The 18,398-nt window shown below is 36.8% G+C and overlaps 1 protein-coding gene across 2 annotated transcripts; it reads right to left on the bottom strand.

Annotated features, from left to right (window-relative positions):
- Positions 1 to 3,162: 3,162 nt before the first annotated feature.
- On the bottom strand, positions 3,163 to 18,390 carry CEP76 (centrosomal protein 76). 2 transcript variants are annotated; one of them, XM_085322483.1, is made up of 12 exons: positions 18,222 to 18,390; positions 16,626 to 16,781; positions 16,243 to 16,327; positions 15,653 to 15,877; positions 14,417 to 14,602; positions 12,581 to 12,678; positions 11,747 to 11,875; positions 9,368 to 9,559; positions 6,932 to 7,098; positions 5,426 to 5,759; positions 3,987 to 4,204; positions 3,163 to 3,499 (listed from the first exon to the last, which is right to left on the bottom strand). In XM_085322483.1, exons 1-12 carry the CDS (start codon positions 18,282 to 18,284, stop codon positions 3,361 to 3,363), a joined length of 1,992 nt encoding a protein of 663 aa, XP_085178609.1. In that variant the 5' UTR covers positions 18,285 to 18,390; the 3' UTR covers positions 3,163 to 3,360. The 2 variants fall into 2 exon arrangements, with proteins under 2 accessions (XP_085178609.1, XP_085178610.1); XM_085322484.1 differs by lacking the exon at positions 3,163 to 3,499 and having other exon boundaries at positions 4,127 to 4,797.
- Positions 18,391 to 18,398: the final 8 nt, after the last annotated feature.

Below are 18,398 nucleotides of genomic sequence, written 5' to 3'. Positions count from 1 at the left end.
GCCCCGGCCCCGGGGGCTGCGTTGTCTTTCGCTCCCCTCTGCCCTCCCGTGCCCTTCTACAGCTGCACGCGGGCCGCGCCGCAGCCCGGTGCTGTGCGGGCCGAGGCGAGCGCGGGGCCGCGCCCGGCCTCCGCTGCGCGCTGCGCGCAGAGCAGGCGGAGCGGACTGGGGCTCTGAAGGCTTGCTCTGCTTATCGCTGTTTCGCTTTTGTTTGTTTCCCCCTTTTATAATTGCATACATGCTTACACACACACACTGCTGCAAGAGAAACACCACGAGCATTTTAATAAAGCTGTTTAATTTAGCCATAACCACCTTTTACGATCCCAGCCTTTTAAATGAAATTAGATACAGCGAAATAAGATTTTTAGAATTCATACTATCTAAAGTTTTGATCAGGGCACTTGTGCACTGCATAACAGGTAAAAAACACATTGACCTTCCAGGTATAAAAAGGTAGATAATGCCCAAAGAGATTTCTAAAGTTTTTCAAATCTGTCAGTTGCAGGCTCCAAAAGTACTGTTAAAAATCTCAAAGCGCTCCAGTACGCAGTATTCTAGAGCTTCTCAAGAACAGGCTCAGCAACGGAGTCACAATACTGCACTTTTGACTAAATGCACAAGCAAATACCAGTGCGCACTTCTGCCATACCTGCCCTGACCTCGGCTAGGGTTACTTACTCCTTTTTGTTCTGCCACCAGCAGAAACAGAGTTGGGTCACTCTTGTGTTACAAAGGCCAGTATTACCAAGCGAGAAACTTCCCTTAAATAAATCCCAAAGTAGGACAGAATGGGAAGCAACTAACTGAAGTAGAAGCCTGAGAGTTGTAGTGTCATCTGCATTACCAGGAAAAAAAAAAAAAAAAAAAAGAAAAAAGAAAAAAAAAGAAAAAAAAACCACTGTGACAGAAAATCAATTCTGCTTAAGAACAGGAATCACTGATTTACTCCTCACGCAAGGAAGTCTTTGCCCTGGGATGCACACTGTGCTGACAAATGCACGACAGTATCTTTTGGAACGTATCTGACCAGCCACATAAAGTGAGCGTCRAGTGGAAATACCTCAAGGCACCTCAAGGTACCTAAACATACTCTAAACATACTCTAAACAATTCTGACAAGCTGCTTCATCTAATTCTGCTACCATTCAATAGCAACACAATATAAGCAGTGGATAAAAATGGAGTGCAGAGCAATGAGAGAATTCAAACCTATAAATCACAAAGCATGCACCCTTACTCATGTTTTACTTACTGTAAAGCCATAGAAGAACATTATTCTAGTGTCTCTTGTCTGAGCAAAGAATGGAATTGCTACCACTTACACTGTAATGAAACAACTGTCACAGCTTAAATCATCAAAAGTTCAAGTTCAATGGTCAGAAAACCAAACAACATAAGAAATAAAAAATAAAATAGAACTTTATTCTATATTAACCTATAACCAGTGCCTCATCATCCTCTATTTAAAACAACATAAKAGACCAAGAGGAAGTGGATATGGAGGATATGGTAGATAATCAAAGATACAGAATGACTTCTATAGAAGGAGAAATTAAATAGTTTAGGAATCTTCAGCCTTAAAAAGGAGATAACTGGAGCCTATACAGATAAAAACATGAGAGAGATGCATAGCATGGAGAAGTCCAAAAGGGTCTGATTACTTGCCTTATCTCAAAGCATGAAAACTAAAAGACACTCAGCAAAGTCATCATCTACAGATCAAAGAAAAACAAAATTATAGATGGATAATTAATTATGGATCATATTGTCACAGAATGCTTAAGGTTAGAAGTATAAATAGGTTTAAGAAGAAATTGGACAAAATCACAGAAAACCCTTAAGCAAAATAGTCTGGCTACAACTACCACCAGAACTTCTGAAAACTCTATTGCCAGAAGCTGGGGAGATAATAGGGAGAGATAAGCCTCTCTTGAATTTTTTTCCCTATTTTTTGTCATGTTACGCATTTCTGTTGGAGAAAAAGCATTAGGTTGGACAGACTTTCTAACCCAGTAGATATTCTCATGTTAAGGCATACAAGTCTCATTTTTAAACATCAAGAATTTACCAATTGTTAAATCCATAGATTAAAATCCAGGATTCCCTAGACCTTGCTGAACTGCTCTTAGATGAAGAGCTTAGAAGCCACTGTTTGCTCCAAGACAGGCARAAACAATCTTTCTTGTGGTAAAAAGACAAAGTTTAACTTCAGTATTTCTGGATCTCGATCACTCATTAAATTGTTAGAAATAGTATATGGGTACACTGTTGGGTAATCTTACCTCTTCAGAAGTTTTGAGGCATTTTCATGAGGCATAGAGTAACACCTGCTGCTTAGCCTTTTCTGGCCTTTCCCCAACAGGTTTTAAGTGCCTGTCAGGAAGAAGCGCCAATCAGGAAAGCCTATGTAGCGTAAGTTTTATAGTACCTTTCCCTTACAGCAGTGCTAAATAAGTGAAACTGTGTCTGTGCACTTAACTTGATCAACTTCTATGCAAGACAATTTCAGAACATTTAAAAAGTATTGAAGTTGAGGCTTTCTGTCCTGGTAACAGCTGGGAAAGGAATCAAGATGAACCCTTGGTCAAATCTCTATAGAATACCACAAAYATTAAAAACAAGAATACCTAATAATAAAGTCTGGGTGTACAACAGAGAACTACTAATAAAATCAACTAAAAAGAGTAAGTGTCACTGTAAGAGATGCAATGTAAAAGACAGGCCCATCTGTCCCTGAAAGCATCTTTCCTGAAATCCCATCTCAAATCTGGGAAGGCGGGGGAGAAGGGAGTTGCCTATCCATTTATTCTCYTCTGCTGTCCCCAAATATGGCTTCACACTTGTACTTGGTGGGTGGGTGGGTGTGCAAACAAACAGAACATTTCTCATTTTTGCCAATTYGCATGTTATCTTGGCAGTATAGCCAAAGGTTACAAAAGTCTACCTTTTGCTTATGACCTTGGCAAACATTAAAAGGAACAGGAACAAAAAAAGTACTATTCAGTCATGCCAGGATTGCCTCTGTTTTACCCTAGACAATACAAAGGTACAGATAAAACAGATTTTAAATGAATTCTTACACGATTTCAGAACTGTAGAAGGGAAGTCAGTATTTTATTCATGCATTTTAATGACTAGACCTGTACTCAAAGATATTAAAGTAGCTTTTATTAAAGTAAAAATAAATTCTCTTTATAAATACAATCATTACTGTGTACACATAATTCTCAAATACACACACTGCAATATTCAAAAATCAGTAATATTTATATAAAATATGTTAGTCTTTAATGGTATTATTTATACATACATACATAATTTTGTAGATCTAAAAAAAGGTATGAATGACTTTGCTTCTCAAAGTACAGAGCGGTATTTACAAGCAAACATGATCCAAACAGCACATGCAGATTCAGGGTATGTAAACACTCGTACACGAACTGCAAGTCGCACTTGGTCTCCCCTACAACAGATTATTTCTTCACAGAAAGGAGACCTATTTACAAAAAGAAAAACAAGAATAACAGATACAATACTAAGTCATCATTAAAAGATTCAGATACAGATGTGCAGTTATTTCAAACATGACTAACCAACACTTCTATAATGATGTATATAAGGAGTCTGCCAATATGAATAAAGATATTATTTCATTAGTATCAGATAGTTGTTGTGCCTTGGAGGAAACCAAAGTCACCACTGATCATTTTTAGGAGTTCAGAGAAATGAAATAAACCATTTTTTCAGGGGAGCAAACAACATACTGTTCAATCTTTATTTAATCCACAGTAAGTCTATCAATGAACTCACAAATGTAAAATAAATGCTCTGTACCCCATGACCCACTGCCTGGGCCACACAACTCTCCTTCTGGTTCTAATGTAAGGAAATTGATTTTCCATGATCAAGGAAGAGTTGTAGCTCATAATTAAGTATTCCTATTTGGTTTTATGTATACATATTAGATCTRTATTTTATCTTACCGAAGGCATGTGGCAAATGCTCTCCTGGCATTTCTGTACACAAAATGGATAGGAAACCCTTTAAATGTGTGACCATCAGGCACTGCTCTTCTTATAGCATCTTGAAACTCTTCATTTCCTGCAGAAATGCTCGTTGTACGTTCAAGCTCATAGGCTGCTAGTGCTGGTGACAACAGATAGGATAGCTGGTCATCCCAAACAGTAGAAAGGCCAAGATCCTGCGAGGCAAGTCACAGAACAATGACTGTAGTGCAGAATGAATGTTAAGCTATTACAAGTTTTGAACATCTATAGATTAAAATAAATCTATGATAAATCTTTAATTAGTAGTTAATGGAAGTTGGCTCACAAAGCAGTAAGATTTGGATATTGATTCATAATACCAAGCCAGAAGAAACAAACTATAACAGAAACAAAGCAAGAAAAGAAGTCAGCCTGCTAGACTAAAACAAGACCTGTACAGTTAAAACTAGTTGTTTTAGCTACAGTATCTTTGTGTGAAACATAAAGAGGCAGTGCTAGTACATAAATATGCAGCAAAAACATGGAAAAGCACAACTGAAATTCACCTCACTTCTATTTTTCTCATGTCTCTCTGGTAATTATTTGTGAAAAGAAGAATGCATAACCACACGCGTGCACACATACACACACACCCCCTTGCCTGTTACCACCCCACAAATACAAACAAGTAGAAAAATCTACCACTTCAGCATTCAGTGTTGCATGAGATTCCTAGAGTAATTTCAATTTGAGAATTCCTTGTCATCCTTAGGTTGATATTACATGGCAAGAGATAAAAAGGAGATTTCTGACATTAAAAAAAAAAAAAGAGTAAGACTAATCAGCATATAAGGTATCATCCCTTCACATCTAGCTAAGAATAATTATTTCGGGCACATTATGTCATGCAAAAGCCATGATAAAGGAAGAAACTAATTTCTAAAAATACCACTAACTTAGTTTTGTAAAGCAGTCAGAGTGAGATTATAAAAACTGAAAGTCTGGGKTTTTTTTTTTGTTTGCTTGTCTTAAACACACTAAAACATTTGCGATGGATACATAGAGCCTACTAACAAACAGATTTGATCATCATCTTGTTTCTTTTATGGACCACTCAGTTCTACAGATGTCACTAAGCTGAAAACCACAGACCTGGAAAGAGAGGGAAAGGTGGAGGGGGAAAGAGCCCACACATGRGACTACCAAAGCGTCAGTGCAAATAAATATGAGACCTGAACTAGCTCAGAACCGTCTTTCCAAATGTTTTTCCCCAGTTATTTGAATTTTCACACATTCTTCATTTCTGCAAATCTGATAGAAACCACACTGCAAAGACATGAGTATTTAAACCAACACACAGCTACTCAAAACAAGTACACAGAAAAARAAAGAACTTTCATTACCTCAGTAGATCAAAGTCTTTAAAACAGTATTACCTTTCTGTGTTCTGAGACTAGTATTCTCAGCTGCAATTCTATCTCATTGCTTGTTATTGCAGCATCTATTGTGGAAGCACAGAGAGGAGGAAAAGGAGGAACTGAAGATATCGTTCCAGGGGAACACACAGACTTTATTGCTTCTCCACTCATGGGTTTCCATTTAGATTCATCTCGCARGTCAAACACACAGACCTCCACAGCATCAGAGGGCTGGCAATTTCCAAAGAACTTTTGATGGTTGAAGACACATCCTATGGTGCGATAAGGATACAGTGGCTTGGGTTGTTCAGCTAGAGGAGGGTCATCAGGATTGACAGGACGGTGGAGGTACCTGGTCAAAAACATTCAATTTCTTACCAATAGACATTTCAAGGAAGGTAAAAACATTAGATAGGGTAGAAATAAGTCATGTCTCCTTTTAAAAGGTAAGCCAAACTTGTAGGAAGTTTTTCCCCAAAATGGCATTTGTTTCCAAAAATTAGTTGTGTACATTTTKGAAGCATAATGTACAATAAAATAATACATCACTTTTTTCTTTAAATCTACAAAAATAAGCTGATTTGTCAAGCAGATCTCAACAACAATTAAATTTTGCAACCGTAATAACATGCCCATACAATTTCCCCATTATTCATCATATTTTGAGAAAATATATACTAATCATAGTATATACAAACAGTGGGAGAATAGAATCACATCTTATTTTCAACACTATATATTAATCAACTCCTTTCACCAGGCCAAAACTATTGTATTCAAATATATGTCCCTACTGTAGTTTTACCAATGCAAGAGCATCACCACCCGAAGCTATATAATAACTTAAAAAATATCTAAAGGCAATGCTTCAGATAGCACTGCAAAGTACAATGGGATGGATCACAGTGCTCAAGAGCATCAATGAACTGGAAGTTCTTYACATGAAGTTCTGAGCAATTTTTATTCTGACATGAAAATTGGAAGCAAGTACTATCCTATGCACTTGAGCAATATGACATGCAAAATAACAAGAAAGGATTTTTTTAAAACTGGGTTCCAGAAGTTCCAGAATACAGAAGTGCCCTTCTAAAAGGGCTGAAGTGAGAGAGAGATTCTAAGAGAACTTAAGAGATTTCTTCAGGTAAAAAAGAAATACAACGCTGATTTCACAGATGAATGAGGAGAAAAATACGGGTTCTTAGGCAATCATGTCTGATTTTATCCCCAGCATCAAAAATGATTGCAATGATAGCATCACTGAGCAATCAGTGCTGCTGAGGCAGTACAGAAAGTTACCATGCTGTATTAAAGCCCTCAAAATATATTACAGACTGTTGAAGAATTTCATCTCATGCCAAATCAGTTATTTTCCAAAGAGTAGCAGTGAGGACAAAGACTCAAGGAGAGGGACCATCCAGATACTTAGCAACACTATAGTGTAGAAAACAAAACACACGCGCACTCAACCCCCCCTCCTCAACCTCAGTATACATTGCTCAGTTTTCTTATATCCCATTTACTCACCTATGTCCTGTTAAGCTCTCCCAAAAAGTGATGGTTCCATCAGTCCCACAAGTCATAACCCAAGTGTGAGGGACTCCTTTTGCTTTTGTTCCTACACACACAAAGGCTTCCAAACCATATCCAAGGAGAAGACTGCACAGAAGGTTAGCATGATCTTCACAGTCACCCTAGGCAGTGAATATTAATGAACAGTTTGATTATCAGACATGGATAAAAAAATTGAGGACAGTAAAACATGATATTTTCTAAGTAACTCTCCAGCAAGTCATGTTTCCCTCTTGCTTACCTAAAGCACATAGCAAAAGTCAAGATTTCAATGCTTAAAAAGCTATCTATCTCTACTCTTTTTGTATATAATATGTCAGAGTGTATCAGCCTACTACAATTTCCAAAACTGTTAGGGAAGTCCAGCAGAAAGATAAGAGCTGTACATACATTACAGAAGAGCAAATCCAGGCACTAGACCAAGCAGTTGGTTTTGAATTTACTGCAGAATCACTATTTACTAGGGCATGAGTCTAGCAATACTTCTCCTTCCACTTTTATACCTTCCTCATTCTTTTGGCTAGGAGAGGAAAGATAGTCAAAATCATGAATTAGGTTTGTTTCTGGTAACTGTATAATGTAAAAAACTTACTGCTACAGGCTAGAGTAAAAGCTTCAGACAAATTTTACAAATAATCTTATTATTTCATATATTGAGACTAGTAAGCTTCTTTTATCACAAGAATTAACTCTTCATGTGACAAGTTTCAGTCTTCTGTAATAGAAAAAAAATCATTTTAAATAGTAGTAATTTCTAGTGATGAACAATCTGTATCTTTTCATTCAAATACAGGGTATAGTTAATACTGAGAAGCATTTCTAGATAGTATAACAATATCATCAAGTAATCCAAAATCAGAAGGTATAAGCCCACCAGGACAAAAATAATATTCTAATTACAAGTCAAAATGTTAGTAAGGCAAACATGTGAGGAAATAATAGCAATTATATAATATTCTCACAYAGAGTTAGGAAATAAACACCTACTAGCCACTTAAAATCTAATTCTCATTTTACTACCTCAATGTGTTGTCAAAATTCAGAAGTTAAAAAAAGAGAACTTCTGACAGACATAAAAAACAGAAAAACACTGAGAATCTTGTCCAGCTGCATTTCTCTTCAACCAGAAAAAGGCTTCCCTATTCAGATTCATTGATTTCTGTGAATTATCAATGTTAGCAAGAAACTTAATGCAGCATCTGATACTCTTATTCTCTTAAGTTCTTTAAAAAAGAAAAGTTGGTCATATTTAGTCAACTCCTATTCAGAATATTGGAAATATAAAAGATAGTGCTGGTGGGTATAATTATTAATTGCACAGATAACAGTTTTCCGCTACCATAAGGCATAAGCAAAATACCTAGAAGAGCATATTAAAACAAGTTTCTGGTGAATCTGTGTTCATTTAATAATGCCACACCACTTTTCCAATGAGGAATGGTCCAATGAGTGTCTCAGAGGCTAAATTTGGCTATTTTCTGTACAACTGTCCACTTCTGCCTTGGAGGAAACTCTTTCTCTGTACCTCCATTTAACAGCCCTCAATCCCCAAGTCACTATCATCACTTTTATGTGGAAGCTACTGGGTAGCTGAGAACATATGCCGTGACCCTTCATACCRTATCTATGCATGACCAAATATTTAGAGACAGTAGCTAATGTCTAGTCTGTGTGGTCTTTGAAAAGGTTTAAAAATTGGGATATAACTTCTGCTGCCAAAAAGAGCAGATCTTTTTAATATAAACACATCAGTGAGACTGGTTTTGAAAGCAGAAGTATTTCACTGGTTATTAAAAGGACTGATAAGCCCAAAAAGTGATTAAAAGGAATTATTATTCCTATTTTCATACAACAGAATAAATAATCCACAATGAGTTACAATTTACATTCCATTTATTATACTCATATAATACAAATGTCTGATAAAAAACTATGCCTAATTTTTCAGTGAAAATTCACATATTGCAAAAAAATTGAATAYGAAGGCTTACTGACAATGTATTTTAGCACTTCCACAAAATTACTACTTTTTAAAAGAGACTTTTACAACTCTTCCTGGATCACTCTGAAATTTAAAGCTGTGGCCTGCATGCTAGCAGGGATTCATGGAATAAATATATGAGATCTTAGAAAAGCAAATGAAGAAAAGCAAGCTTATTGTCATGTACAGTTATTGAAAAAATGGACATCAACAAAAGTAGTAAAACAAATGTTAAAGTYCACTCCAAATCCTTCTYGTCTACTGTAGTCCTCTTTAAAAAGATCTCAAATAAACTATTATTTGTAATTGATAATAATCTSAAAAGCATTTAATCCACTTATTTGCATGCCTTACTAACTTCAACTACAATATCCAACTGTACTGTGTCATACAAAGACTATTCCATGTACCTTGTTTCTGCACAAAAAAGCAAAAAGGGTGCACCACTGTTCTTGCTTGCCACCACCTCCTCCGATGACAGGAGCTCTTTCATAACCCAGGACACTGACAAATCGTGCTGCTTGTCTAGGTGTGTCTAATAACCGGCCTGCTCGAAGTGGTCTKATATAGGAACATACTGGACGGTTTATCCCATTTTCATCCTAAACATCAAATATGGTTACTTGCCAGCCATACAAATATCACAAAAGATTAATCTTAATTCAGTAAATCTCACTGCAAGAAAGATAGAGTATCTCCAAAATAAATACCATTCAAGATTATTCAGACACAAAAATGCTCCCAGAACTAAGGCCTAAGATTGTTAAGGCACAATGATTCTTTCAGAGAGACATTAAAACTAGATTTTTCCCCTAGGTCTATCACTGGTAAATGCTCCAGACAAAAAGTTCAAACACCAGGAGCAATACTGGCTGAACTTCATTTCCTTAAATGAGTGATGAACTGCTTATGCTTCATCCACAGTCAATTTACACATATCATCAAACAAACAAAAAATCCAGTTTAAAAGATAGTTATCTGCTTCTGAATTTGAGCACTATCTCCTTTCRTAACACAAAGAATCAATGACATTTACTCACAATGAAGTCACTAGATTTACACAAACTGAGGGAAGAAAAATYCTAAGAATTTTGGATTTCTTGGAAAAAGTGAGAAATAAGACTGGAAAAAAGTTTGTTCTACTATATGTTGCAAGGAAATACTATGATTATAACTATTAAAACTATTTCAAGCAGTACCTTTCTTCACTGTGCCAAATGGTACTTTCGTATTCCTGTATTTAAAAAGGCATCAAAGCTTTTTACAGGTCTAGAGCTTCAGGAAATCATAGTCTGATATTTTTATACTCAAAAGTTATTAGCCACTGTGGTCATATACTGCCCATGTTAAGGTTTTGCCGTGTTTTCCCAGCAGGTTGGTGTAAGAAAAGCAGCAGCTACTGGAAGCTGACTGAAATCCTGTAGGAAATGAATTCACGGGCAGAAGGCAAGCAGAGATCAAGTCAGGACTCTGTATTTATSTAATACAGTCTCATCTATGTAATGCATGCTTCTGCATTATGCATACAGAAGTAGATAATGAGGTGATAATTGAATTTCTCATACAATTCTGATAATCTAATTTCTCTATTTCCCCTGGCTTTTAGTCTCTACCATTATAAAGCTTTACAGAGATTGAATAAGATTGTTCTCAAGAGATTTTTTAACTCTTAGGAGTACATAACTGAAATGAACAAAAAGGCTATTAAAGGCAGTTTTACTAACATTTGCTATGGCTAATGGGAAACTCAAGATTGCTCTCTGTAGGCATTAGGCTAGCAGTGGGCCCAGTTCCTATAGTGTTCTGTGGCTGCCATTCATGAATAGTTTGGTAATAAAGAATTGAGTCCTCTAAACCAACCCACAAGCCCTTCCCTCCAAGCCTCTTCCCAATTCTAGTATAGCTTTGCCAGTGCAGAAAGTGGAATACTGTTAATTCTCACACAGCTTTATTCTCAAAATGCCACAAGTCTCATTTTTACCCCAGGTACCCAAATTCCCAGTTCTACAATTCCCAATCTCTTTACAGTTTTTGCTTCCCTGCATTCTCTGTCTTGAAACCTTAATCCTAATTTGGAAGTTCACATCACTACTGAACACTCACTGCACAGCCAGAACAGTAGTTACTTGACTGAAGAGAACCAATAGGTACAGATTGTTTCAGGAAGTTACTTTGAGATAAGAAGCTACTGCACATCATCTGCTCTGGGCAAATTGCTCTTATGCATGTTAAATTCATAGCATGGTAAATGCAAAGTATYTTACCTTTCCTTTTTCCAAGGGACAGTTACCAAGGAGCAATTGACACATAGTAACTCACTAYTGTAGCATGATCTAGTCATACATTTATAGTTAGTCTGCAATTCTAACCAGTTAAACTACCTTACAAACTACACAGAGCTCAAATACTGCAGGGATCAAGTAGCATGTCCAATTTTAATTGTTTCAGTTGGTATAAAATTTACATGAAATAGTTTGCATAAACCACTCGAGTCTTTCCCAACTGTAAGAAAGACTAAACTATCTTTAACTCGTACATCAGTGATTGTGATGTAGCCCTTACTTCTGCACCATTAAACTTCAGCACATACATAAAAGTTCAAACTTCACAAATTTAATTTTTTGCATGCTACACAAGTTGTAGCGCTAACCTTACCACAATAACATTATCTATACACATTTTATACATATACACACACAAACACACATAAACTTCAGAATAGATTTACAAAATAATAATAATTAAAAAATCTTAYGGAACAGATTGCTCTATTATTAGAATTTACAAACCTGTGCAAAAATCTTTACTAGCCTTACGTTGTGGGTAGGCCTAATCTGTAGATACTCTCTCCACCACTGTTTAGCATATACAAGAAATAATCGTTCTTTTTCTGCTGTTTTTTGACGTTCCAAAGAAAACTGCAGGTAAGAAAATAAAACAACCTCATACATATTAACTCCAAAGAGAAAAACTGGAAATTAATAAATATATTAACCTAAAATCCTGGCATATGCAAAATAAAACTTTATATTTAAAACATGCCCAACAAATGAAGAATTTATTTTCAAACTAAAATCCAATGAATGAAAATCTCAAGTTATGTTTCTTATCAGAATGCTTATATAGGTTCATATACCAAGCCTGATTGAAATGGTGTTCATCTTCAGCAATGCATTTCTGTACAGAAGGATTGCTCGGATTGTGAAGTGTGGAAGAAAACCTGCATATACCTTCAGGCCAACATTTACTGGCCCTACAAGCAGGATAACTGACTGTTGAAATGATTCTCAAAAAGGAAAGATAGCAAGGAAATACATCTACTATCTGCAAAAAATTAAGTGTATCACATCTTTCTTATTTCTTTTCTTAAGGTTTTGATACAGGTAGTTAAAAAACTTCTACAGTAATACTTCATACAATGATTGGTACATGAAAATAGTTTAAAAAAATGTAATTATATTTAAGTCAAAAAAACTTTTTTTTTTAAAAAAGAGACATTTGAAAACCCCAAAGTCCTTAATATCTATATCTAGTTAAGTAGCTCTATACTGAGCTTTTYCCTCTCCTGCTGCCCATCCTAAATAAATAAATAAATAAAATCAGCCCACCCAGAAATTACTTACTTGAGTATTAGTGATTTCTGGAGACAGCATCTTGTTTAGCTGTGGATACATTTCAAGTCTGATGTTTAAAACACCAACAGAAACCTTTGATTCTGTACCTTAAAATCAAATACATTTTGATCAATCTTCTAAAATTCATTTCACTTAGAACATTCCAGCCAGGCAGGAACCAGAAATGCAAAAAAATAATTAAATATATGCAAAATATATGCAAAATAAATATCTTTATTTAAATTTCAAACTAGAATGAGCCAATGAGAATGAAAAGGGTAATCGGACCAAAAAGGCAGTTATCTACATCTTAGATATCCAAGCCCCCCTTTAGAGCCAACACTGGGATATATGATGAGTAACATTCTGGATGTGCTTAGAATACCTATCTAAAATAGACTAGAAAAATCATACTGGAAAAGTGTTCACTTCTACTGACTACACAGGTAGGTCAGAYGCAAGTGGTCAAAACTGAGCAAAGTTCATCTTCTCCACAACACCCCTCCTTTCTGAAGGACCCAGTCTGTGATAATAATAGCCAAAAAAAAATCTCACTATTGTTGTTGCACAAAGTTCAAAATCTAAAATTATATAAACAGCAAGAAGAAATAAGGAACACAGATATGGGATTGTGAGTAGTATAAGTAACAAAAGCCTCAGATTTATCTCAGGTTTGTCTCTCTGAGATGGCAGTATGCTTTGATATTGTTGGCCCATTTTGTACAATGACAAGACTTTGAAAGAAGAGAAAAAGCACTGGATTTAGATATTGATTCTTTATTACTTGGAAAACCAGTAATTAAATTTAACTTCCTCCCTCACCCCTGAGTATCAAGCTCCAGTTATTCTGTATGCAATTCTAAACAATCGTAAGTGAAAATCGCTCTAATTGAAAGGCTACCTAAATCCATATTACTTAGCATGTTTTGTCAACAGTCARCATTTTCAAAAGGAACTAAAGCTGTAAAGCAATATTTGTAAATAAGGTTACTAGATTTGTGTTCACTGGATAAACATTGCAGTAAACCATCCCCAAAAGGCAAGTAATAGAGATAAGAATCAGAAATAACTTACACAGTAAATCAAACCTTCAAAATACTTTGCAGTTATAATTCAATCTCTTAAGAAATCAGAGAGGACTGCTCACCTAACAGGTAGAGAAACTGTAATATAATTGTGTAACTGTAATATAATAAAGAATATTTAAATGGCTCATCAACTACTGCTTGCCCAATCTCCGGGAGAGCCAGAGTAGGAAGTCATGATAACCTGATCATAAATCTAGCCTTTATCTACTAAATCATAATATCCTAGCAACTCCTAAAGGGGCATATACAGAAGTGATGCATAATAATATACATTTATAATGACTGTGAAGCGCTAAACAAAGCTGTTCATCTATTCTAGCAGACGCATGCTTCCACCAGCTGAAATAAATGGTAACATAGCAGAAAACACTTTATCTAGTAGTTGCTTCTTTGCTGTGAAAGAGGCATACATGAAATTTTATTCTTCGATACGCTAGCCCAAGACACTCATGGCTATTAATCATTTGAAGGCATGGGGGTGGAGAGAGAGGGCAGGAAGCTTTGATAATTGATCCAGATTCTGCGAAAAAACACACATCTGACATGGGGGCCATCTGGAACACACACTGCCACTATCTTGCTAAGGTGAAAAATCTTACCATTGGCCTCCTACACGAACATTTCTAAGGATACCTTACATTAATTTATGAGTCAAACTATAATTAAACTACAACATAAATACTGCTTTGAGCATTTAAGCAAGCTCAATATCCAATATTTTAAGTATTTTCATTATACTCTTATTATGTATTCTTACCTACACCRAGGAGTTCAACAGCAACATTTGTTATACCATTCTCTGCAGCCAAGACAGATCGCCACTCCAAGAAATAGGATGCTACTAGTGTAGTCTCACCAAGTGAGTCTGTTTTGATAAGAACCATATGTACTGGATCTGATATTGATAACATAGCGGTTGCATCCACCATTTTACCTCCATCACCTGCCATTATTAAATGAAGATAGCCATAATATTATCATTCCAATACCTCCTTAAAATTAAAGGATATGCATTTATATYCATTGCATACATTACATTTTAAGAAAATATTCTGTCTAAAAGTGTAAGCAACAACAAGCCTACCTTAAATCAAAGGTGGATTGTTAAAATCTTTAAATCAAAAAGACAGAGCTACAGAATGATTACAATTGATAAATTTAGAGAGGCAATAAAAAGATTTCTGTATTTGGGTACTCTTTTAATAGTACAAAAATTAAAATGATACTATTCCTAAAAAATAAGAAAATTGACTTACTATACATGAATATTTAAAAAACAACTTTCTCTGCAGTTAAGCTCTGACTCAATGATATAAACTGTTACMTGAGCAGCAGAATTAACAAAGTCTGGTTTTCTTTGAACTTGCAGTATTCTCACTCTCCCCTACATGTCTGCCCGCAATAACTCTAGCTTTCTCTGTTTTCTGATACTCCATTACCCACCCTGAATTACTACATGATTCTGACAGTGTTAATCTCCTCTTCCTTTATCCCACTAGCTTAAACTTCTCCTATTTATTCCAGAAACATTTGTAACACACGTAGCTTCCTACCACATTCCCTATCTAATAACAGAACAAAGATAATAAAGGCTGTGGATGATTTACTATTCTGCAGGTGTCTACAAACTAGCAAGCAGATTAAACTCACACTGAAGGTTTTCCCTTCATATGAAAAAATTTAGGTCTCCCTTCTTCCTTATCAGCATAATGTTCATAAAAATATGAGCTTACCATCTCTAGGAATACTATCTCACTGTTAAATCTGGATAAAGTTTGTCAAATTCAAAAGTTACTTTGGAGTGGAAAGGAGGGAAAAGAACAGGTAAGAACTGATAAAGATCTACAAGTAGTGAAATCTGTTTCAGGAATTAATTTCCTTAGAAAAACATGACAAAAAGACAAAAAACGTTAAATAATACCACGACATTTTAGAGTAACTGTAATATTAGGAAAAAAAAACCCATCAGATTCAAACTCACAGTCTTCCTTACCTAGACTATCCTTGTGTACTTCAAGTAAAAAACCATCATGAAAATCTGGTTCACAGGCACAAGGAACAGGTTTAGAACGGAAGCGCTGATTCCGAAAATGTAAACACAGTGTAAAGGTAGAACAGATTTGGCCAGGCAAAGGCTCAGGTTCCTGAAGATGTTCCAGAAAAGCTTTTCCACCCAAAACCTGAAGGTAAAGATACCTCCGTGTTGGGTCAATATTAGCTGTAAAGCGTAGCAATAAATATGAAGAGACTACAAACAGTTCTTAAGTATGTTTATAACATCTGTTAGATAACTGGAAAATAGGGGGAAAAAAAACAGTTTCAAAACAAGTGCTTAGGAGAAAGCARTGTTAAAATATAGGGAAGATAATACACAATAAATGAAATTCTATGTGGAACTAATTTCTGCTGTTTATATGAATTTACTTYAATATAGATAAGCAAGAGCATCTATTTCTGTACAATATGGAAACTTTAAATTAATCCAATTCACATCAAAATATTAATTCGAAGAGGCTGATAAACACACACTTAAAAAATATCTTAAAACAATAATCCAAATATTAAAATAAACAAGCAACATACTTTTTTTCAGAACTGGTGGTTCTCTGTCAACAAAATGTGTAGATGGCTTTGGTGGAGCTGAAGTCCTCTCCATGTCATTCACATCCTAGAATTACAATTAGACTTCTTAAGTAATCAAGTGAGACAACAGTGCTCTCCCTGCTACCTTCCAAAAATTAAAGAATCCTCTACTTCAATTAAGTGTTGCCCCTTAGATTTATTATCTTCTAGGATTCAAAACATAATGGAACTGAACAAGTACTTTCAATGCAATATTTTCACTGAACAACTCAGAACTTGGAATTCAATAAAGCTAATACAAGCACTTAGAAGTAGCAGTTTTCACTTTATATTAAAAGAGTCCATAATAATCAAAATATGTTAACGCTTTAAAAGCTACTTACAGTTACAAATTTAAGTTCTTTCATAACTTCATCGATGATTCCTCGCTGTCTTAAGGCTTTTATCAGGTCTTCTGTGGATAACTGTTGATGCTCAGGTGCTAACTCTTCACGTATAGTCTCAGCAAGAACTTCTCTGATCCTGCCATGGACATCCATCTGAAGAGAAAATTCATCATATACTATAAATAAATATTCAAACACTCACAAACTTTATAAATAACACTTCCATAATAACCTCCACAATATTTTAAATTTGCACTCAGCTGTATAACAACTGAATGTAAGACCAGTCTCCTCAAATATATTTGCGTTCTCCTTCTTGACTGAGGCTTAAGTATGCTAATAAGAATAAAAGAAATTAAGCTCTTTATATGGTCACAGTTATCACTAAAATGTTACTCTGTAAGACAACCAGTTTCCCCTAGGAATATAGAAAAAAACTGCACCAAAAGAATATCCCTTTCTGCACATGTGTGTGCGCCTAGTCAATTTTTTCCTGTTTAGTAAGAACTACTGCAGCAAGTCACATTATCTCACCAAAGCAGCTGTAGCAGTTAAGAATATACTAAACCTGAGCATTTCCACTGCTTGTGASAGCACCCCCAGCCTTGAATATCCCTTCTTACCAACAGCCTACAAATCCACTAATTATAAAACTTTCGTTATTTTAATTTCTTTTCTCCCTCAAATTCAAACTTAATGTGTGTACTGGCAAGAAACTGAATGTTTTTGACGAGGTACCTCCACCATCCTGTCAATCCTGATGACCCTCCTCTAGCTGAACAACCCAAGCCACTGTATCCTTATYGCACCATAGGATGTGTCTTCAACCATCAAAAGTTCTTTGGAAATTGCCAACCCTCTGATGCTGTTGTGTAGGTCTGTGTGTTTGACCTGCGAGATGAATCTAAATGGAAACCCATGAGTGGAGAAGCAATAAAGTCTGTGTGTTCCCCGGAACAGTATCTTCAGTTCCTCCTTTTCCTTCTCTTACTTTTTAAAGAAAAAATACACACCTTTATATAGTTGCAGCTAAGGCATACAAGTAGGGAACCTCTGTCGCAAGCTTTATCTATGATCAATAAGTCAGAATGTCTGAACTTTGATGGCTCAGCTGTGAAATTGCACGCATTTCTAAAGTTGTTTCTGCCACAGGAGTGATGTAAGGCTATAGCCACCGAAACACCGCGATAGTTCAGCGACGGGTGAGCTAAAGCATCGACATTTCTTTCCCGCTGTTTTCGCGATTCTAGTTTCCGCCTTAACAAGCCGCGAGCAAACCGACGGCGCGGCCCGCCGCCGCCTCCTCCCCTCTGCCCGCCCTCACGGGGGAGCCCCGACAGCGAGSGCGGCAGCACCGGGGGCCGATCCATTACACAGGGAAAGGGACGAGGGCAAAGCGCGAGGGCGGTAGGAGAGGGAGGGAAAGGCCTAAGGCCCGGGCGGCCGTTAGCCCGGAGCGCTTCTCCGGGGGTMCCTATCACCGAGGCGGTGAAGCCCGGCCAGGCCCCGGCAAGTTCTCCGAGCAGGCGAAGCAGCTCCACGCCAAGGACGTGCTCCGCTGCCCGGGGCTCTCCACCTTGCTACCGCCCTCACCTTGACCAGCTGCTGGTGGATGATCTGCTTCAGCTCCGAGGCTTTCTCCGGCGGGAGCGACATGGCGGCGGCTGGCTGGCGCTCCGGCAGCGCAGGGGCACCGCGGAGCCGGCGGCCCGCACACCTCCCGCCGCGGGCCGGGCCCCGCCCACAACCGCCTTTCCAACGGCCGCCGCC

The sequence above is a fragment of the Rhea americana genome, unplaced genomic scaffold, assembly GCF_003343005.1.
Source record: "Rhea americana isolate MKP2758 unplaced genomic scaffold, rheAme1 scaffold_78, whole genome shotgun sequence".
Taxonomy (NCBI): Eukaryota; Metazoa; Chordata; class Aves; order Rheiformes; family Rheidae; genus Rhea; species Rhea americana.
The sequence above is the reverse complement of the archived record's forward strand: the minus strand, read 5'-3'. Positions and strand labels throughout refer to the sequence as shown.